This window comes from Patella vulgata, chromosome 4 (assembly GCF_932274485.2).
Source record: "Patella vulgata chromosome 4, xgPatVulg1.2, whole genome shotgun sequence".
Taxonomy (NCBI): Eukaryota; Metazoa; Mollusca; class Gastropoda; family Patellidae; genus Patella; species Patella vulgata.
In genome coordinates, this window is record NC_065882.2 from 50,026,468 (window position 1) to 50,049,613 (window position 23,146).

General features: G+C 37.1%; 1 protein-coding gene across 1 annotated transcript; it reads left to right on the top strand.

Moving 5' to 3' along the window:
• Positions 1-230: 230 nt before the first annotated feature.
• On the top strand, positions 231-18,154 carry LOC126819756 (uncharacterized). Its single transcript, XM_050547953.2, has 28 exons — positions 231-325; positions 1,078-1,137; positions 1,341-1,501; positions 1,720-1,959; positions 2,131-2,280; positions 2,546-2,747; positions 2,862-3,463; positions 3,576-3,728; positions 3,833-4,360; positions 4,622-4,965; positions 5,136-5,318; positions 5,451-5,712; positions 5,904-6,051; positions 6,218-6,475; positions 6,606-6,866; positions 7,285-7,525; positions 7,662-7,869; positions 8,000-14,044; positions 14,225-14,563; positions 14,690-14,855; positions 15,015-15,196; positions 15,320-15,603; positions 15,806-15,953; positions 16,088-16,211; positions 16,366-16,619; positions 16,784-17,077; positions 17,554-17,604; positions 17,980-18,154. The coding sequence occupies exons 1-28, from the start codon at positions 274-276 to the stop codon at positions 18,022-18,024; spliced, it is 11,985 nt and encodes a 3,994-aa protein (XP_050403910.2). The 5' UTR covers positions 231-273; the 3' UTR covers positions 18,025-18,154.
• The last annotated feature ends 4,992 nt before the right edge of the window (positions 18,155-23,146 follow it).

The following is a 23,146-nucleotide window of genomic DNA, read 5'->3' on the forward strand; positions in this document are numbered from 1 at the left end:
AATAATTGCATAAGTTCTATCAGGGATGTCAACTTCATTATCTGAAGACCCCTGACCCTTGCTAGCTAAATTTAGGTGGATGACGGTCATCAGCCTGCTTGATAATTGTCAATATTTATGATTACACTACATTAACACAATTACATAGATCACTCAAGTTTTAGACTTTGATATCTGGACTATCAATCTGAGGGTATAAAAGACCCAATTACAATTTAGTTTAGCAGATTTACACATGAACAGATATTGAAAGCGTCGGTCTCACGCTATACTATGGAGGCCAGAATACTGCTACTAGCAGCCCTTGTGGCTGGAGTTCTCGCAGGTAAGCTTCAACTTATTGATTTACTTATTATTTTTAAGTTTTCCATTTATGTTTGTCTATACAATCTACACAGTTCACTAGTATTCTTCTATATTTTTTCTCTAAGCAGTGTCTTTGAAAATTAATCTAATCCAGATCACTAGACCATATTTTACAGCCATATTGTGCTATTTGATTTTGTTATTTCACAACTTAGAGTAATAATAATGACCACTACTAATAAAAATGATCTGATTTGATATCGACACAAAGATTCGACAAAATGTTTGTGTCTAGCGTTTTTCGACCTTATTTTTGTATAACCATTGTTATAACCGGTGGTTCGGTGAGAAAGACGCTGACAAACTAACCCTGAGATTTCCTGGGGTGGTTTCCCCCTGTCAGTGGTGCAGGACAGAGGGCCTGACAAGGACAGTGTATAGTAGTTCGGATGGGACGAAAAGTCGAGGTCCCGCTGTCTAGAGTGTCGCGTTTCGACTTCAAGTATGCTTGTCACTCCTGGCTTACAGTCGTGGTTTTGATCCCTGGTATAAGCGTATAGGGAGGGAGTTGGATATAGGAGCGCCTTCTCAATCTCGTGGGTTTACCCTGGTTTCCTCACACAGAGGAGACCCATGCTCATGCGCTGTATATATATATACCAATATAAAATAAAGCAATGTCTAAGATATCATTCTTGGTGGAAGCGGACGTTAAATTCTACGAACAGCAACAGCAACTCCGTATCATTAATGACTGAATTCTCTTTTCAGGACCAATAAATGTTCGTTATGAAAGCGATGATAATACTATGTGTGCACAAAGATGCACAGGTAAGTAATACTATTGTTTTACTACCAAAGAAGAATACCATTAAGCGTCTTACTGTTTTTTTTAACATGTTTCCATTTCTGGTTATTGTATCTTATCTTGCAGCTACTTAAAATTAAAACAGATTTGAATAGTCTTGGGTGCCTTATTATCTTATCTTGTAAATTGGATTACTTTTTTTTCCTTTCATTTTATTGATGTCCAGAATCATCAAAATTTAGATATCGACCTGGAACGACTTATGAATTTGACTACAATGTCCAGACACATACTGCTATGGAAGGCGCATCCGATGAAAAGGCTACCCTTGGAATCAAGGCCACGGCTGAAGTTGAGGTTATGTCAAAATGTGAATTTGCACTCAAGGTAATATCTCATTACAATTTAATTCATTTCGTTACAGAAATGAAACATTTGTTAGTAAAATAATTTGAATTGGAGTTCATACGATTTGAATTCTGCATAAATTCAGTTAATACATTTTCTTTCATTTAAAGACGCCGTGTGTAATTTTAACGCTGCAGAACCCCTTCAATAAATATTAAAGTATCTGCTATAAAGTAGTTTATTTTCTATATTTGCAGTTAAGAAACGTGCAAGTTTTCCAATCAGATCCTAGCGAGGCCATGCGACCAATTGACAACTCAGAATTCAGAATGGCTCTCGAAGCTAACACCCTGAGATTCGCCTTCCAAGATGGTGCCGTAGAAGAGCTGTGCCCAGTTGAGGGTGATAGGCCATGGATATTGAACATCAAAAGAGGTGTCCTTTCAACTTTCCAGAACACCATGGATGCATTTGAAACTGACCAATCTGTCCATGAGGTAAAAATTCGAATACATTACATGTTTATTCTTATTTGTATAATTTGAAATAACACGTTAGACTCTAGTCAGTCCTGGAGTCAACAGTTTATATAACTGATTTTTTAAAAAAAAAAGATTAAAGAAATCACAATATTCAAAGAGTGAAATGAACGTATCTTTGTTTTCCAGGCTGATGTAACAGGGAAGTGTATGACTCAGTATAAAAGCTCTAAAAACTGGTACACGACAACTATTACTAAATCCAAGAATTTATTAGGTTGTATGGATAGACAAAACTACAGAAGTGTTATCCAAGCTATGCCTTATAGAGTTCCATCTGTAAGTTTTATCTCAAATAAAATACCAATACAAATATACATAATATACAATAATGATAAAATATGCGTTCCAGTCAGTTTGTTTAATTTGTTAATCCCTTTCTATATTAAAATGGAGAAGGCTATTGTGCTTGCTGTTGCTTTTCATAACACCTGCTATAATGTCTCTGTGGTGTGGTGATATAAATAATGTTGAATAAATTCTACATTTGTTTTAAAGAAAAATAAGGCAGTGGTTTGAGTAAATCTTGTTTATCTTTCTGCAGGAAATCCAGTCATTACCTCTGATTAAAAGTGAACATGAATGTAACCAGGAAGTCGATAACACTGAAGCTTATCTCAAGAACGTCATGTGTAAAGAAACCCACGTTTACCGACCATTCTCAAACGAGAATAGCGGTGCCTTAACAAGAATTATCCAGAAACTGAAATATAAATCAATGAGACAAGGTGTGACAACAAGACCAGGTACACATCATCATTTTATATCATTAAAACACATTTAAAGATATTCACTCTACTATCCAAAATTCCAACAATTGTGTTTAGCAATGTTCAAATTGTCTGCCTTCTTTATGCTAGGTTACATCACACGAAGAGCAAACATGTTTTTCGAACATGCCAAAGAGCCAGTGTCATCTGAGATGCAACGAAAGGATGTTGAAAGAAAACTTCAAGAAATATGCCATGCTACAAGCTCAGACATTAGACCACAGGTACCAATGATGTTTTCTGAACTTGTTCATTTGCTGAGAAACCTAAACACAGTTACAATGAGAGACATCTACATACAAGTTACCAGTGGTTCCATATGTAGTGGTAATATGGAAAGAACCAAGAAATTCTTCCTTGACGCCATCCCAATGGTCAGTACCAGCAGCTCTGTTGAAATGATGAAAGAACTATTGATGAACAAGGAAATCACAGGACTCGTTGCTGAAATGTGGATTAACACCCTCGCTTTTATTCAGGCACCAACCAGAGAAATGTTGGCCAATGCCAAGGATATTCTTCGTATGAACAGCATTCAAGAAAAGGCCATGCTCCCAGTATCTTCTTTGGTAAACAATTTCTGTACCAAGACACCTGGCTGCTCTGACATGATGGAAGTCAGTGACATCATTGAAATCTTCGAAACCAGTTTGGGAAGTGGATGCTATGTTCGCGATAGCAATCTGGAAAAGGTAACACCAATTATCCATTTTAATTCTAATAATTTAATTTCTTTTCATGAAAATAATAACAATAATATTCTTATATCTACAAATATACACGTTATTGAATACACTTTTATAGGCCCTGAGAACTCTCCGAGCAATTGGAAACGCTGGACACAGCAACACAATTGGATCTACTGTCTTGAGCAACTGCTTCAAAAGAGCATCTAACCCAATGGAAATAAAAGTTGCTGCCCTTGAAGCTTTCCGACGATTACCATGCTCAGCGGATGTAAGTATTAAATTATACTTTCAAAATTTTATAGAGATCAAAAATGTTATGTATCAAACAACAGGCGTATCTTATTACATGAACTTTTTTTTCTTGTTTTACAGAGAAGTGGACCAATGACGATATTCAGAGATAGATCCGAAGACTCTGAATTGAGAATCGCCGCTTACCAAGCTGTCATGCGATGCCCAAGTGAAGATATTATTAACATAGTTAAATCAACATTGGAATCAGAAGATGCTAATCAAGTTGGTTCATTTGTTTGGTCTCATCTAACTAATTTGATGGAAACATCCAATCCACACAAACAGAACATCAGATTTATCCTTGAAGATGCTCGTCTGAAGAAAGAATTCAACATGGAAAAGCTGAAATATTCTAGAAACTACGAGGGGTCTTTTATGTTAGAGAAAATCAACACCGGTGCTATGGTTGAAAGCAACATCATCTGGTCTTCAAAATCTTTTATTCCAAGATCTGCTAACCTAAACTTGACTGTTGACCTTTTCGGTAATTCCGTAAACCTCATGGATATGGGAGGTCGTATTGAAGGTTTGGAATATTTGTTAGAAACTTACCTTGGACCACTTGGATATTTTGGTGAAAAGAGTTCATCCAAATCTGTTGCTAAGGTAATCATCTTATTTTGAAAAGAAAATCTGATCTCTCATTTGTTTTACATTTCTTTTCCCATTACATTAATTCAATTGTTTTACATTTCTTTATCTAGAACATTAATTGAAACAAGTAAATGTATCTATATTTGCTTAATTTACAGTTTATGTTATAGTTTATTATTACAGATGGTTGTGAATATTAAGGCATGTGTTATGAAATGTATATATTATATCTCACATCCTTTTTTTAAATATTAAATTGTATTTCAATTACAGAGCAAGGCTAAACTTGACCAACTCAGAGGTTCTATGTATATGAGAATGTTTGGTAACGAAATGGCTTTCACACACTTCCAAGGTCTTGATTCACTACCTAAAATGAAGAGCCTGAATTTCGAAGATATCCTCAAAAAATTGTCTAATAAGCATGACCTTTCCTTCACCCAGAGCTTCATGTTTTTGGACAGCAGTATTATCGTTCCTACTTCGTCTGGCATGCCTCTTAATCTCACTGTCAATGGTGTCGCAACCGTAGATATGAAAGCATCAGGTGAAATGAGATTAAATAAATTGACCGCCAACCCATCAAGACTCCAAATCGAAGGAACTATTCAACCAAGGTAAATGTTGTTTTAAATTTTAAAAAGAATACTTTTTACAATTACAAGAGACTAAGGAGTTATCGCAAATTTATAGTTAGGGGGCCTAATGCATCGACATTCCTTTTATCCATTCATGTTTTATTTGTACATTAAACCTACTTTATTTTTATATACGTTTGTCTTTGTAGTGGTGCTGTAGCTATCACTGGATGTATGAGTGTTGATGCCTACGTCACAAAATCTGGACTAAGAATGACAAGCACACTTCACTCAAGCACTGCAGCTAAAGGAAGCATCTTGGTCCACGGAGGAAAGATAATGAAAGTTGAATTCGATATGCCACAGGATAAAATGGAAATTTTAGACGTCAAGTAAGTACAATAAATTGAAACAACTATCTACACGTCGTTACTTCTTTTATGTTAAAAGTTCAGATAGCTAACTATTTCTTATACTTAACAATCAATGAATTACCCATTAAGTTCTTTTTTTCATCTTTCTAGGACCGCTTTCTTCACCGTCCATGGCGATATTGAGAAAGAACAGACCATGGTCACTGATAACCGAAAGGTAGCAACGGTCTGTACTGGATCTCGCATGGCCAAGGTAACTGGATTGGAATTGTGTGGAGAAATTAGCTTCCCAAACGCCTCCATGAAGGCCGATGCCCCCTACTTCCCATTCACTGGGCCAGTTGGAGTCAGTCTGACTTTGCACAAGCGTGACAGCCATATTGGATATCGACTTCTGGCTAAGAAAACACAGGTAAGCATAAATACTATCTTGGTGAGCATCTTGTGTTAATGATGAAATAAAATCCTGAAAATAGTGTTTCTTTTCTTTTGGTTTCATTTACCTAATGTTAGCATTTGGAATACCAGCACTGTATCTAAATACATTTCGCCGCATTTTTTGACCATGTTGAATACCAATTATATCATGTGCTAATATTTCAGAGTCCATCAACCAATGTTGTTCAGTTGGCTCTTGATACACCGGGATCCAAGATTGATCGTGATATGTCTTTTGATTTTATCCTTGACACAAAAAATAATGATATGGAAGTAAGAATGAGATCTCCATGGGTCCAAGCTGCCAGTAAAGGTATGGATTGCATATTCATTTATAACTACAAAGATCGTTGAATTGATCTTTAGTTAATTTTTTAAGTCAAACAAAATTGTCAGAAATTTTGCAAAAGATTTTTTATTTATGTAGCATCCATTTATTTGTAAATTATGTTTATTTGTAATCCTCTGTTTTTTAATAGGTGTGTTCAAAAACAAAGATAATTTGAAATCATTCAACGGCCACGTATCATACAATAATGCCAAGGTTTTGATAATCGATGCCGATACAAAAGTCATGGAGGATGGATCACGTATCACATATACACCAAATATTGTCATTGTTCGACCTAAAATGGATAAATACAAGATGGACGGTAAAGTTACTATTAATGGCATGGAAAATGTTATTGTTGATCTTACCATGGATCCATCAGAAGCCAAGAAAATGAACATCAAATGTAAGCATGAGACTGTTATTTTTTGATTACATAAATAATCTCAAATTTGACATCTTCCCTCTCAAAGTAAATTCTTTTCCTCATTATAACGTATAATTTACTAAAAACATTACTGTATGCTTTCTTATAGTTGTTGGAACAAATATCAAGGGAGAGAAGAGTATAAGTGGTAGTGTGAATTACGGAAGAGGAGTCTATTCTATCATAGCTAGTTTACTTCACGATTACAGTTCATCATCATTAAAACTAATCCCAAACTTCGAGCTTAAGACACCATCATCATCTTGGGCTGCCATTTCTGGAAGCTGTGAATACAAAGAAGATAAAAGGTTGATTGCTGATATAAATATTGCCCTGGATACTCTGATGAAGAAACCAATTAGTTTCAGCTGTAAGTAAATGCAATGTAATGATATGGGGTTTAATGCCTTACTGTTCTTCTCCGACTGTGATAATGCAATGTGCTATGCGTTGTGCCTCACCGTGCCCTCTTTCCTGCACCACTCAAATTTGGGATCCACACCGATAAATCCTGATGAACATTCTCGGCCAACGCTGGGATCGAACACGGGACATTCAGGTTAGCGAGCTAAAACCAGCAAGTAAAATAAGATATTACTTTCATAATCCCTTTCGACGGTTTTACTACGTTTTGAAAGAACAGTACATGAACTCTCACCTCTTAAATAGCGACGAAAGCTAAATGGACTGTTATATCCCTTATACATGTATATCCCCGCGCGGAATTCCATAAATGAGGATATTCGACATAAATTGATAGAGATTTATTTATGATTTGCATATTACAGGTAACATAAACCGGGTAGCTCGAAAGAATAAACAAGTGAAATACCTCGCTGATCTGGTCTTAAACTCGAAACTCATCACAATGAAAGTTGATGGTCTTGTTGATAGAAAAAGGTCCGGAAGCACAGCCTCACGATTGATTATTGACTACAATATTCCAAAATCTAAGAAGAATAAGATAACACTGAACAGTAAATACAGTGATAGAAGTACTAAGACCCTGAACAAAATTACCTGGAATAGGTAAGTATTAAGATAAGGATTTTACGAAACTATGAAAGAATCAACAATATTTGTAAGCATTTCATCGTTATGGATATTTATACAGTATGTTACACTCACAGACAGATTTTAAACAATTCAAAAAATGTTTTTTCAGCAACCTTGATGTTAAACAAAACCCAGAATACAACTTCAATTCAAACATTGATTTGTCTCACAACATCCGACATACCGAAGGAACTGTTAACTTTAAGTATGGTGTTAGCCCCAAAAACCATTTCCGCCTAGAAACTAATGCTGATCATAAGGGATCCATGAAGAGAGCCTCTGTAGCGATGAAGAGCAGGGCTATTATCCGACCTTTGGTAAGTAATTTATCTGTATAGAACTAAATATTTTAAGCCTGAAATATTAAGAAGTAATTATTCAGAATTTTTCATAAAGCCAATCTTTTGTGGGTATATTTTTATTTTGTATTCTTTATTCCTTTTTCAGGATATTGATGTACAAATTAATGGTGACCACAAACACAGCAATGGTCATTTAGTTTCCGGTTTAAAAATGCTTTATGGCGAAGGAAAAGCTATTGAAACCAGTCTTCGTCTGAAGGATGACAGTAAGAAAACCACCAAAATGGGAGGGGAATGGACCTTGACCTACCCCGGGAAAAACATCATCATTACATCTGGTCTTGCCCAAGCATCCAAAAAAGAATTGCAACACACCATCAACTTGAAAATGGAAAATGGCCACACGTCTAGTATCGTCAGTACATACAAACGACCACGACAAGAGAACTACGAAGTTTCATCTGAAATTAATCTCCACGGCATGAAACCGCTTGTCATCTCTGGAAATACGAACCTTAACCTCAAGAATTTCAAACTTGGTGGCCAGGTAGATTATGCTGGGGAGACATACAGCATTAATTCTGTGTCAAAATATTCACCTAAGGAACCACAAGGTAAGATGACTTTGGACGTTGTCTATCCTTCGCACCATATTAATGTAGTCGTAGACGGTGGCCGAATAGGCGATCAGTATACTGGTAATTTGAACACTAAGTGGAATGCCGACAAAGTTTCATTGAAAGGTGAAATGAATATCAAGTCCCTTATAGATTTGGACGGCGTCATTGCCTTGAAATTCCCATCTAGAACCATGGAATTGAACTTCAAGCACAGTGGTATGGACAATTACATTTCACATGCAGACCTATCCTGGAGCCCACGTGACAAAATCAACGTAGATTTAACCTTTGGACACAATATTAATGTAGAGGAGAGGAACATCGCTAGTACTATAAGCATATCAACACCATTCGAATTTCTACCAATGGTTACAGCTAATTTAGAGTACACCAGTGATGCCAGTAAATACAGCACTAGCAGTTTGTTTAACTGGGGTAAAGGCCGAGATCAAATATCGTCTAACCTGTCCATCATGAAGCCCGTCTCTTTACGCCACATTGACTTAAGTTGGCGAGCCACCTCGCCTTTTACTAGTTTCAAACGAATGGCTGCCGAAATAACCCACGACGCTGACAACAAAATAAACACCATTGTCAAAGGGTCTATTGGTAACACAAATGGCGAACTTAGCTTAAGTGGAAAGGACATGAGTGACAGTTACAAGACCGACCTCGGAGGAAAGTTAGAACTTAAATCCAACATTCGTAACTACGAAACTGTTAGTCTAGAAGGTAAAGCAACATATGCTGATAACAAATACCAGAGCAACTTGGTTTTAGATAGAAATGGTGATCGATATCTTTATGATATCGACATGGCCTTGTTCTTAAGCGGCTGGCAGATGCAATCTAATGGTAACTTAGTGGTTGCCGTACCAAATTTCCGTATAAAGAACAACTGGAATCATCGCCATACACTTAGCGACATCCAATCTACGATGTCATCCGAATGGGGAAATAGAAACAAAGTTTATATCAGTCTTACAGCTCTAAATCATTTGGCTTTAACACGTAAAATAAATGGTGACCTAAAAGTTCAAACCCCTTGGGAAGCTATTCGAGACATCGAATTGAATGCTGAACACGAGCTTGCTAGTGGTTTCTTCTCTGGTGTTTCTACGTTGAAAAAGAACCGAAATGAAGTTGGCTCATACAGACTGAATTATAAAATGGGGGATACTAACGGAGATATGGACTTCATCCTTACCAACCCCTACACTGAAGATTTAGGTGGCAAGCTGAACTTTAAAGCTGGTTCTTTCCCTATAACTGGCCATGCTGAATTATCATGGGCTCCTAGACAAACCATAACCACAGATGGTACATTCTCTTTTACCAACGACTTCGATCTTGACACAACACTGCGTGTGACATCGCCTTTCACAACATTGAGTTCAGTCGTCATTAAAGCTTCTAACAAAGACGTCAATGGCCAAATGGTTATCTCGACAGCCAATATAGAATACGGTTCTAGAAAATCCATCGATTTGGATTCACGTGTTCGATACGGTGACAACAAAGAAATTACCCTGAAAATGAAAACACCACATCCAGATTTCCGTTCCATCGACTCACATGTTTCATTTGCTAAATCTGCATATGAAATCGACACCAAAGCAGACCTTGAAGTTCTCCCTGTCTTTGGTAAATTTTCCTCGATGTTCAATGCCAAATGGGCTTCTGATATCTTAGCTAAATTAAGAATGGATACACCTTTCTCTGGTTTCCCTTACCTCCGAATTGAAGCTGCCAGTAGTGAAGATAATAATGGAAGACACTCACGAATTGAAACTGAATATTCTCCAAGGCAACTAGTGAGCCTGATTTCTTCATACAAAATGGATGGACCAATTCCAGCCATATTGGACGTTAGCCTTACAACACCATATGAGTATTTGGAAAACGTTGGGGCATCAATGACACATAAAAACGAAAACAGCAACATGCAAACTCATGCTGAAATCCGCTATGCACCCTATAAAATGGTCGAAGGAGACTGGTCACTGAACTGGGGCAAAGATCTAGAAGGAATTCTTGTCGTCAAAACACCATTTGATCAATATGAAAATACAAAACTATCATACAGACAACAAGGTGACTTATCAGATTTCTCCAGTCATTCTGAGATTGAAGCTCTGAAAAAGAAAATGGATGCCGATTTATCGTTCTCTTTTGGACGAAAACCGAGTGCTAAATTAATTTTCCACACGCCTTTTGACGGTCTAGAAGAATTTAAGGCACAGGCTGAAATGAGAGGCAGTTGGAATCAACTCCGCATGACTTCAACAATTAATTATGGCCGATCCCAGGAAATTGAGGCAAGACTCAGAAACTCAATGTCAAGCGGACGCATGGATGCCAATTTCCTTCTGAAAACCCCATTTTTCGATACCTTGAAACTGAACATTGATCATGATGGTAGCCTCAGTAAATTCACTAACAAGTTTACATCAAGTCTTGGTCGTCGTTATGCCTTCAATACAGATGCGTCATTCACCATGGCACTACCCAACATCGATGTCGTTGGAACTGTAGATTACAGATTACCAGTAGATACCAGAGTTACTACGGTTACCCTTCACAAGGATGGGGAATGGGACAACATGAATGCACACTTGACGGGTGCTTGTAACGGACAAGAGATTGCAATTAGGGGTAATATGAAGGCTCGTGGTAGTATAGAAAGCTCTATCACTATCGCTACCCCCTTTACTGAGGATATTGTTTTGTCAATCGACCACAATGGGGACATTAAAGATTTCTCTACCAAGGTATCTGCCAATATTGGCACTGATTACATCGTCACATCAGAAACAACATTCAACCTTGAATTACCAATCATGAACATGAGACAGAATTTGAACTACCGTTATGCCGGAGAAGGACAAGAAATAAACATCGTTTCAAACACTGAAGGACCTTGGGAGAACTTTAAATGGAATTTAGCTACATTTGTAGATGGTTCTGAATATTCTACTTCAGGAAACATGAAATCATCCAGCCCAATCCTAGCATCGATAACTATCAATACACCAATCAGGGACTACCGTGAAATGTCCGCAGTTGTTAAGCACAGTGGTGACATGAATAGATTCGGCTCATCTGTAAGTGTACAGTTCATGGATGGCCAGAAGGTCGAAGGTAATGTCAACTTTTACGCCAACGGAATGAATAGAATCGATGCATCAGCTGTGATCACCACACCATTCCAGAATTATGAAAACATTGAATATAAGTACACCCAAAATATTGATGACAACAGTTTATCTTGTCATGGAGAGATATCATACGGTTATTCTAAACAGATTGTTGCAGATTTGAATGCTTCCATCTCTCCCAAAGTTAGTGGCAGTATCGTTGTAACCACCCCATTCGCCGATTTCAGAAATAACAGAATATCAATAAGCGGGAAAGGTTCTTCGTCTAATTTCCAAGCCGATGGCGAGGTTGAACTCTACGGCGAAAAGTTAAATGTTGAATCTATTTTCTCTCATGGTACAGACACTAATGGACGATTTACTTTACTAGCAACATCTGCAAATGTAAAGGATATTACAGTTGCGTTCAACAAAAGAGGTGATCTTAACGACTTTGCTTGTACCAGTAAAGTTACGTATGGAGGAACAGATGTTCTGGATGGACGAGTTGCTGGACGATTTATTGATGATGATAAATCATTATCTCTCAATATCAAGAATCCCTACACAGAAACAATTGATGCCACTATCCGACACAACGGCAAAATGTTGAACTGTACTACTACCATAGATGCTTCAATTGGCAGTGGTTCATCTGTTCACAGCGAGACAACTGTAAAATCTAACCCAAGAAGTTTCCATGTGGCAGTTGATAATAGTTACACTTTATCTGGCGAGACAGAGAAAGCTGGAGCATATCTTAAAACTGAAGGAGATTTAGTCGAAAACAGAGTGGAATATGGAGTCAAATATAACGACAAAGCTGTCGATGGTTCAGTTGCATATGACTTCAAGAGAGGTATTTCAATTGACGCTTTATTGACTACACCATATGTTGACTTCAGAAATCTTGCTTTCCACTTTAAACATGCTGGAAAAGCTGAAAAATTCAACACCCAATCACATTTAAGATACATGGACGGACAAGAAGTTGGTACTAAATTGGTCTTCTATCGATACATGTGGAGAACCGTAACGACGACCCTTGAGATCAATACACCATTCACTAACTTGGAAACTTCCAAACTTTCGTATGAACACAACTTTAACGATAATTCTATGTCTTCCAAAGCCGTTATGGATTATGGTCTACGACAAAAGATTTCTGGAGAGGCAAGTGTGACTTTGGGACCCAAATATACCGTTGATTTGAATATTGAAACACCATTTTCTGGATATGAAACTGTTGTATATTCTGGATCTGCTGAAAACCAAAATCATCGTTACTCAACTGAAGCGAGTTTTAAATTGGGAAATTACAATGCTTATACAATGAATGCTGATTTGAACTTGAAACGTCATCCATTCACCGGGAGTCTTAGAATGTACACTCCAATCTCCCAACTAAAGAATGTTGACCTCTCCTTCTCACATTTCGGCGATTTGAAGAACCTCAAATCTTCTGGAAAATTTGATACACCAATTACTGGAACTGTCAGTGGGGAAGCTACTTTAGACTTTACATCTCCATACGTTCTAGATGGCTCGCTGTCGCTAAAGAGCAGCCTGCCAAACATGGACAATCTTGAAATTGCTGTTCAAAATACTGAATCTGGCGACGAACATCGATCACATATTATGTTCGGATGGCAAACTGATCAACAAATTACCCTGGATGGTGGATACACAAGTTCCGATAGCCTGTATAGGAAACAATACAGTGGTGATTTCTCTATGGTCACACCATTCGAAACCATTCATTCAGTTAATTTAAGAAGTACATTGAACAACGATGCCCAAAAGTACACAGGCAAGGTCGAAGCCGACTATAATGGAGATACTCTTCTTGATGTTGGAACCGAATACATGTATGGTGATAGTTATCACAGTTCAGTAACAATGCACAAACCAAGACCAATCGAAGCTACAATGAGTGGCCAGTACAATGACAAAGAACTAAATGCGGATATATTTGTCAACTGGAATAGAGACGAACCAAACAGTAACATCCGTTTGTTGGCTGCTAGTCAATTTGGCGACAGCAAGGAACTGAACATAAGAGTGGTGAACCCAATGAGAACAGTTGCCATGAAGGGTTCTTATCATGGAAACAGCTATTCAACAAAGAGCCAAGGGGAATTTGCATGGGATGAGCAGTTGGGCCGTAAAATCTTCTACGATTTCGATATGTCTGACAGTAGTCGTCGATACAAAACTATGTACGATGCATCATTCAAACTTGGAACACCAAGCCGAACAATGCAAACAAGAGGAGGTTACAGTTCTACTAAGAGTGTCAAAACCATTGACGCCGCCTTCTTGTGGGATGCTGAAAGAGATACTTCAAAACAAATCGGTATCAAAGGAAACTGCATGCCAGGTGACAATAAACACAAGGCTGATGTTACCATTACCTTACCTAACAATCAACAGGTAAGTTACATATTTATGATATATTCCTTAAAACTTATTTATTCATGTTTCTGGGATATTCGAATCGTTACTGAAATGGTTACAGGTATTGGCGTATCTGCATATTTCTAACTCTGGCATATTTGAATCGATACTGATTTAGCTGTAAACAGTGGTATATCAATATATTTCTATTTCTAGGACATTCGAATTGGTACTGAAATGACTGTAGATAGTGGTAGAACTCTTTTTGACGGAAAGACTGAATTCTCTTACTCACCTGATTCAAGAAAAACCCTGGTTCTGACCTCAAATGTTCAAGATGTTTCTTATGACAGAAACCACAACAACTACAGTCTTTCTCTTGGTATTCGACACCCATACACCAACACTGATGTTCAATTCACATCTCATATTGGTAGTTCCAGTGAGAAATACGCCTCTGGTATGCAGATGCAGTACTTGACCGCCTCAAGAAAACGAATCAACATGGCTCTTCTCGGAGACATTGACAGACTTCGACAACAAATCAATCTCCAGGTATTTAAAGACATTATTAATAGTTCAACAGGTTAAGTTTTTTTTTAACTTCAATTAAAAAATGATGAATTGTTCGTAATCATTTTAAAGTTTTACAGTCCTTAATAACACTTGCTTTATCCACAGATTGTCAGTCCACTAAAGAATTTAGACGTCAGTGGTGAAGTAAAAAGTATGGAACCATACCAGGTTGTTTTTAACAGCCGTATTAATGGTGAACCTTCTGCAGTCGCCGCCGTTTCCATTGATAGCGAAACCAGATCCTTCCAATTTGAATCCAACTATGACATAAGTAGGTTTAGTTCACAATATTTGTTATTATTCTCAAAGAGTGTATTTCCATAAATACGCTTTATAAGATAATATCGGAAAACAGAACCCCTTTTATCACTATTCGTTTTAAACCAGATACATTTTTAAAATATTTTTGTTTTCTACTTTTCTCATATAGATGACTTTTCCAATATGTTCCACTTTGATGCTCATGTAGTAAATGATAGTGCTATTAGAACTGAATTATATTTGGATGGTAGAGCCCACAGAAATTTGTTTTCCGATGACATTATCCTCAAGAGGAACAGAATTGTTGAATATAGTATGAAATGGAGGCCAGAGATGTTTAGCGAATTCAAGGTAAAATTTGTTGTTTTTTTATTAAAATTAAAATCATGGTAATGTTTAATTAATCAATTTCTGTATTTATACTTAAAAGATGTTATTTTTATTTTCAATTTATATGTATTGCCTCACTTTCAGAACTACGCCACTGAACAACAAAGACGTTTCCGTGCCGATGCAAGTGCTGCTTTTGATGAAGTCGTAGAACATGTTGGAAATGAAATTAGTTACAAATACCGAGCTATTGCTGGTGCTGTTGATGAAGAAATTCGTCCATTTGTTGATATGGTTTTACGAGAAATAATGGATTTGGAAGAACGTATGACCCAAATCCGAAGTCATTTACGACAGCTTCATTATGATAATGTTTGGTATATGAGATCAATGGGGGATTACGCAGAAACTTCTTTCCTGGAAGCTTTGTAAGTCAGATTTCCAGTGATCATTCATTACACTTCCACCACTTCTTTGCGTATAAATAGATAGTCTTAGCCAGTACAATTTTTATAATTATATTCGTCCAGATTAAGAGTCAATATTTAAAGATTTTTAAAAAATGAGAAATATAGTTTGGTCAAATATGCTACTACGAAGAATAAATATATCTCTTTTTGTCTTTCATAGGGATTCATATAGCCAGTTAATTGAATCATTTAATCAGTTCTACACAGCAAAATTAGACAGCATCTTACATTATCTTGAAGAGATGAAATCATATCCAGTTAAAGAAATATATGAAACAGCTGTAACTAATGTTGTATCACAACTTGAGGTAAGTTCAGGCCTTGCTATCTCTTACGTTACACGGCTGCATTTCTTTCCTTTTGAAGCAAAGTTTTTTCTTGTTTAATATCGTTTGCATATTGAGATGTATATATTCAATTTGATACATACCTTTTTTAACAGGAAATATTAGAAAGTAGTATGGAAATATCAGCGGAAATACTTGATGTTGTAAATGAAAAACTTAGAGAAATAGTTGAAAATTCTGGAGTACATATTAATTATTATGTTCAACAGCCTCTGTCAGGTGGGTTGAATCGAAGTTTTTATCTCGACTACCTTGTCGAATTTTCATTGTTATTTGCAATGTAATTTTGGTTTTTAGATTGATTACAATTCTTTGATATCAATTTTATTACTGTCTTTTAGATTTTAATATTTTATGGATTTTTTTTTCACAGATTATGCTAACAGCATCTATAATCATTCCAATATACAGCTAGTCCGATCCAAAGTAAATGAAATCCGAAATATGGATTTGATCGGAAAACTTAAAAATAACATCGCCGATTCAGTGAATTCATTGAGCATACCAGAAAGATATAACTCTGTTATTTATAATACAAGAGAAATAATAAATCAACAACTTGCTGATATCGTAAACAGAAAAGAAGTTAAATATATTCAAACTAGAGCCAATGACGTTTATCAAGAGGTAATACTCAAATTTTACAAAATATTTATCTTAAAGGCAATATTATATTCACTTTTCCCAGTGAATATTCAATCTGACAAGTTACAATATATTCATCAGAATAATTTGCCATCGTTGTATTGATGAAATGTAAGATATATAATATCATTGATGTCTGATTACAGGGTGTATGGGCTTACAACTATTGGAAGATCGAAGAAAATGTTGAACAAAAATTAAGAGAATTATTCAGTTTGTTGAAAGAAATCGTTGAAGTTGAAATATCCCAGTACAGAGAAAAAGTTGGATGCATCTTCAAATCCAATGTAACTGTTTACGACCCACAGAATGGTGTACTCAAGGCTGAGTTGTATCTCCCCACACCAATGTCGTCTTTGATGGATGTAGCAGGATATGGAGAAGAACTTAAAGAAATGATGAATGAATATAGAAAGTCCATTGCTCAGGTTTACAATGATGTAAGTTCTACCGTTTATTCACTTCGATGGTCGAATTTGCAACAAATATAACTGTATTTTACCTGATGTGTTCCTATTAATATATATAATAGTTCCTCGTGTATTAAATGATTATTTGCGAATACACGGTAAAGAGACAAAACGTTGACCTACTACAAGATATGTTGGCTATGTAAACTGTCCAGATGTGAGCAAGGATATCGTCTAGCTTATTTGGCATTTTGATGTCAGTTTAATGGATACAATGGATATCTATCAGTGTCCACTTAAAGTGTTTAATCTGCCATTAGGCTATCTTCGATTTTTGTTGGGTTTTTTTTTATCTCACTAGAACCCAGAATTCATGGAATCTGACTCTATCTATTGCCAATGAAATACTAATTTAGAAAATTATCACAAATATTGCCTTAAAAGTTTCAATGTTGTTCAGATTAATTAATCTTATTTCAAGAAAATTGGTTTATTTTCTATTTCAGTATATGACAACTATCTGGGCCCAAAATAATGAAATGACTGTGATGGAGAAGGTACGTAATTCATTATATTAATCAATATAGAATAGAAAAATGTTATTCACATAAAATAATATGTAATTAGAATTATTCTGGATATTCTACCTATTAAAATGGTCACTGAGTAAAAAAAGTATTTAATTTAGTTTGAAAAGTAGCAATAGAGGCAACATTACGAATCTGAATTGTTCATTAAAACGCCTGTGTTTGTCATATGATGATATCTAATACTTTGTATGCTACTGGTAGCCTTTATAGAGAGTATATGACAGGGGTTATATGTGACGAACGTCCCATTGCAGCAAACATTACCGACTTCTGGTTCTTTTGTTACATAAATTCGGATGCGTGTTCATTTTATTTTAATATGTTTTATTTGTTCTTTTACAGCCACAAAAACGACAATTGCGCCAACTTCGCCGACGAAAGCAGTAAATCGCCAAATGACTTGAAACTTGACCAACAACCAATTGATACCAATCAAAACAGATTAATTGTTGATTTATTTATTATGTAGATGTAAAAGTTTAATTTAAGTTATAACAATAAAATTATAAAGCATAAATACAGATGTCATTGCTTCTACTGCCTCAACATTGGTTTAAACTGAATGGGTTAAATTGAGAGAATTCAACATCACTGACGCACGAATGCGATGATCGCCAGAATGCAGTTTTTGAAAATGAAATAAAATTGAATGAAATGGTGTTTATGGCCCTACTGTTCTATTCCGACTGGGCTAATGAAGAAGGGCATATGCCATACAGTGTGCTAGTATGAGGGAAATTTTGCCCAGACAGCGGCGCTACGGCCTACTCTTATATCGAATTCCAACGTGGCTTCCGAAAATAAATGGGGTTTAAAGGCCCTACGTTCTGCACCGGTTGACTTGATTAATGGAGACGTGCATACGTCATGCTGTGTGCTATGAGTTTCCATTGACAATGGGAAACCACGGTGGAAAATCCCGAGGAATTATCTCGGCCAACACCCGGAGTGAACCCGAAATCTGGTTAAGGATCCAGAGCCTTGTTCAGTGAGGTATACAAGCACAGGCGCATAGTACATGTTATTTAAGTTGATAAGACGGTAAAACGGAAGTAAGGTCTTTACAAATATGTTTACCCAAAAGACCATCTGACCCTTTCATTTCACTTCAACCAGTGACGTAGGAAATAAGGGTTCTCAGGGGGCAAAGACACCTTTGGCGCTCCCTTATGGGTAGTCATACTTCGGTCTATTTCTAAATTTTATGCAATGAAATGAAATCTCCAATACTTGTATAATCTGACGTCACTTTGAGCATAAATATAAATCTGAAAAAAGAGGACCAATAAAATGCCGGGGTTAGTTAGTCTATGGATTCGATCATCTGGTATCTAACTTGCGCAGACGGGGTACAGAATTGCAACATAGTATATTAACTTTGTGCAACATTCTGGACATCTGTGCAAGTCTGCCAAAAGGCCACAGCTCGAGAATTTTGTTTTCTATTTCTTGCAATGATTATTATGTTTTCTATGATTATCTAGAGAGAAAAAATAGTTGGGCTAAGACGCGGCAGGTATTTTTTAAGCCACTAAAACTAAAAGAATCCAATTCTCCAGACACTATAAATGTAGATAATGTGCCAATTAAAGATGTTTTGAAATTTAGGGAAAACATAGTTCACAATACGAAGATCCAAAAGAGAAAATAATCAAGCTTAGTTTGGTCTGACGGTATCGGTATGTCTGTCAAACAATTTATTCTCTGTCAAGCTTAAGTAGTTTATATCAGTGGCGTGGATGGGTTGTAGACTCAAGCATAGGGCCTATTACTCAGAAACGAGAGAGAGTTGAAGACGTTAAGTAAGGCAGCTTGTATATCAAAGTTAACAGCGATGATTTCAAATTTAAAAAAAAACTTAGTTTTAATTTAACTCGTTGATTGGGCGCCACCCTAAAATGGATGCCCGGGTCGTCATCCCCTTGCCCCCCCCCCTCTCTCTCTGCACACCACTGATTTGTATACTGACACAACCATGTGCATTTAACTATTAATGGTTATCTGGTTATCTAGAGAGAATACATCTCTGGGATAAGACGTGGCTGATTTATTTTAACCAACTGAGAAAAAACCATTTGGGCCAACACTAAATCTAGACAATATTGCAATACACCAGTAGGGTGGTATATGCGTTTACACACCCACACACACACACACACACAAAAACAAAAAACAAAAAACAAACCCAAAATGTTGCGGTCTTTGTTCAGCGTACATATACTATTCAAAAAAAAATAGGGGATATTTGATTTTTAAGTGTTATTAAAGTCACCTAATGAAACTGACGAAGAAACAAATGACAAAATGAAATGAAGTTCACATTCATCGATTTATTCCAAATGATCGTTAGACTAAGTAAGGCACAGACTGGCCATTATAAGGGTAAAATGATACCCGGGGTCAAACAGCAAAGTTACCACAGCATCACAACCAAGTCAGTAAAGGGTAAATCCTCCTCTGTTTGCCAAACAAGCATTGATCCGACGTGGCATACTCCTAATGAGACGTCTAAGGTCATTTTGGTCCAGATTGTCCCATTCCTGTTGCAACGCAGCAGCAAGTACTTGGACATTGGCAGGACGTTGTTGACGTTGACGTAACCTCTGTCCAAGCATGTCCCAGACATGCTCGATGGGGGAGAGGTCGGGACTCAGTGCTGGCCAAGGTAATGTGGTGATGTTCTGTTGTTGGAGGTAACCTGTAACGATCCTGGCCCTGTGACATCTTGCGTTGTCATCCTGGAAGATGAAACGGCGGCCATGACGTCGTGCGAACGGCACAACATGGACTGCCAAGATGTTGTCCCGGTAGTACTGGCCTGTAACACGCCCTGCAACAACATGTAAAGCCGTTCTTCCAGCAACAGTAATGCCTCCCCACACCATAACAGAACCACCCCCAAATCGATCATGTCTGATGACGTTAACGTCATGGAAGCGCTCGTTTCGACGACGCCACACCCTCCTACGTCTGTCCAAAAAATCAACAGTGAACCTTGACTCATCTGAAAACATCACATTGCTCCAGCGTCGATTATCCCAGTGTTGACGATCCCTACACCAACGACGTCTTGCCTGAATGTGATGATCTCTCAAACAAGGGATCACGCGAGGACGTCGGGCGCGAAGGTGACCCCTATGCAGTCGATTCCGAATCGTCTGGCCACTCACTCTCACACCAGTGTCTGTTTGAAGACGAGCGCTGATCTGATTTGCTGTGATGACACGATTTCTCAAGGCCAAGGTACGGATAAATCGATCCTGGGCTTGAGTTGTCGCCCTTGGTCGACCTGAGCGTGGTCTGTCCTGTACAGATTGTGTATCACGGTATCTGGACCATAGCCTGCTTATGACAGACTGAGAAACATTCATCGTCCGCGCCACAACCGCCTGTGTTGTGCCGATCTGTAGCATGCCAAGGGCACGTAACCTTTCATTTTGGGTAAGCCGACGCATCTCAAAATTTGTTTTCTGGTCACTAAAATAATTAAACTTATTTTTCAACCTTGGAATTCAATGCCACACTGACTGTAACATTTAAAGTCAGAGTCGTGCAAATCTTGGGTTGGACCCCCATGATGATCCCAAGCATCACCTGCATTCCATGCGGTAGCTAATGGTGCGTTTGGGCGTCACATGTAACTGGAAATGTTTCTTCTGTTAGGTTCTATAGTGACTTTTTTCGTAGTCATTTGCATATTTTAGTATTATGCCCCCAAAATCAAATATCCCCTACTTTTTTTGAATAGTATATATATTGGAACACCTGCTATGATTTAAAGAGTCTAGGGATAAAGGTAGTTAACCAGGCTTTACTTGTATGGAGGCAGACCACCATTGAGTTTCACCATCTCTTTGGCTCATCTATTTATAGCAATTCACTCTCCCACCCCTGGCTTCAATGTTATATCCATGACATTTCTTGGCCTATAACATGTTTGTTTAACTTTCCGATGATCCCAACCACGAAGAGCCCAAGGGGATGGCATTTTATATTTTTGCTAGGCCTGGTCAAAGGAATCTCTAGGCAGTGACGTCAGTTTAGCAGGCGATCACTCTAATTCATGTCTGTTTACTTACTGGTCTTTCCTACCCAAATCATGAATATTCACCCAAACATAGCACGAAATGGGAATTCAAACACTCTTCTTCGATTCTAGATCAAAATGTAAGAAATATTGTTATAAATATAGGCACTACATTCCCATCATGAGATAAGAGGAAGCGTTTACTAGTCTTAATCCGTATCTTCCTATTCTAGAGAACAGTATGGTAATTGTATTGCACTTTGAGCACAACCTTGTGCATAAAGCGCATTATAAAATAATTTTTTTTTTGTGCGGAATTTAGTAAGTCAGTTTGTGCAGTCAAAACTGTAAATGGTGCAAACATTCTGCCAACGTAGATGTGGTTGACCTCCGTGCATCGATTTATTAAATATAAATTGGGTCATTTTTGACGAACATGAAGTGTTTTACGGATGGGACGGATCTTCTTCGGGTTTTCATTTTTGGATTCTTTGGACGAATCTCATATGGGCTCTGACTGACGGTTTTTCGAAATTCGGAGGGTCGCTTGATTAATATTAGCATCAAAGATTTGCGAAAGTTTTCTTCGTCATTTTTTCGACATTCAAGATGGCATATCTCCGTCACTATTTGAGGTATCAAGTTGAAACTTGGTAGGAATAAGGAATACGTCGATGCCTTCAAAATGGCAGATTAAAAAAATTTGTGACTTCCGGAAATTAACGAGGCCTTCCGATGTTTCCGGAACATGAATAGTTCTCTTCATTTTAAAAAAATAGACAAAAAATGACATATGGTATCATCTTTCATTTTCAACCGCTTGGCTGCCATATTGGATTTTACAAAAAACATTCAAATCGATATTCAGCCGCCATTTTAATTCCGATTTTCGAAAATGTTTTTTTTGTATTGAACCTACTCCAAATGGCAACAATCATTTAGGAGCCGATTTTTGAATTTCAATTTTGTTTACTTCCGGTTTCACTTTGAAGTTTGTTCGACTTTTCACCTTCTTGAATGCGACCTAACCTTTCCATGACCTTGAGCTTTGTATGTATGATGACCCTGGTGCCTACTAACAATTAATATAAAAAACAGTTCGGTCATGAAGTATAACTTTCGGTTTTATTAAGAGTTCAAAATGACAGTTTTTTTCCACTTTAATAGTAGCACAAATTAGAAATTTCCTCGATTCTGATAGGTCGAAAAGTGTGGTGGACTGGACAATAAACCCCCTCATACTTATCAAGGCGATTTACTGCGTATAAATATTGCAGTGTACTTTTTTTCATTTCTGTGCTCAATGATCTTCCTCAACTCAAATCTTTATTGGCAAATATCTTCAAAAGATTCTGCTAACATGACTATCACACCATTGTTAAACATCACCTTTTATGAAACCTCATTTATGAAATATATAAAACAGTAGAAAATCAGTCATAAATTAATCAAAACCGTTTTCAGATATCCAGATATATTCGT

Bases quoted from the DNA above. Each gene is read 5' to 3' on its own strand.
- LOC126819756 (XM_050547953.2), top strand. From the start codon at position 274: ATGGAGGCCAGAATACTGCTACTAGCAGCCCTTGTGGCTGGAGTTCTC. The intron at 3,464-3,575 runs GTAACACCAATT...ACACTTTTATAG, and splicing joins GCGATAGCAATCTGGAAAAG to GCCCTGAGAACTCTCCGAGC. The intron at 14,856-15,014 runs GTAGGTTTAGTT...TTTCTCATATAG, and splicing joins TGAATCCAACTATGACATAA to ATGACTTTTCCAATATGTTC.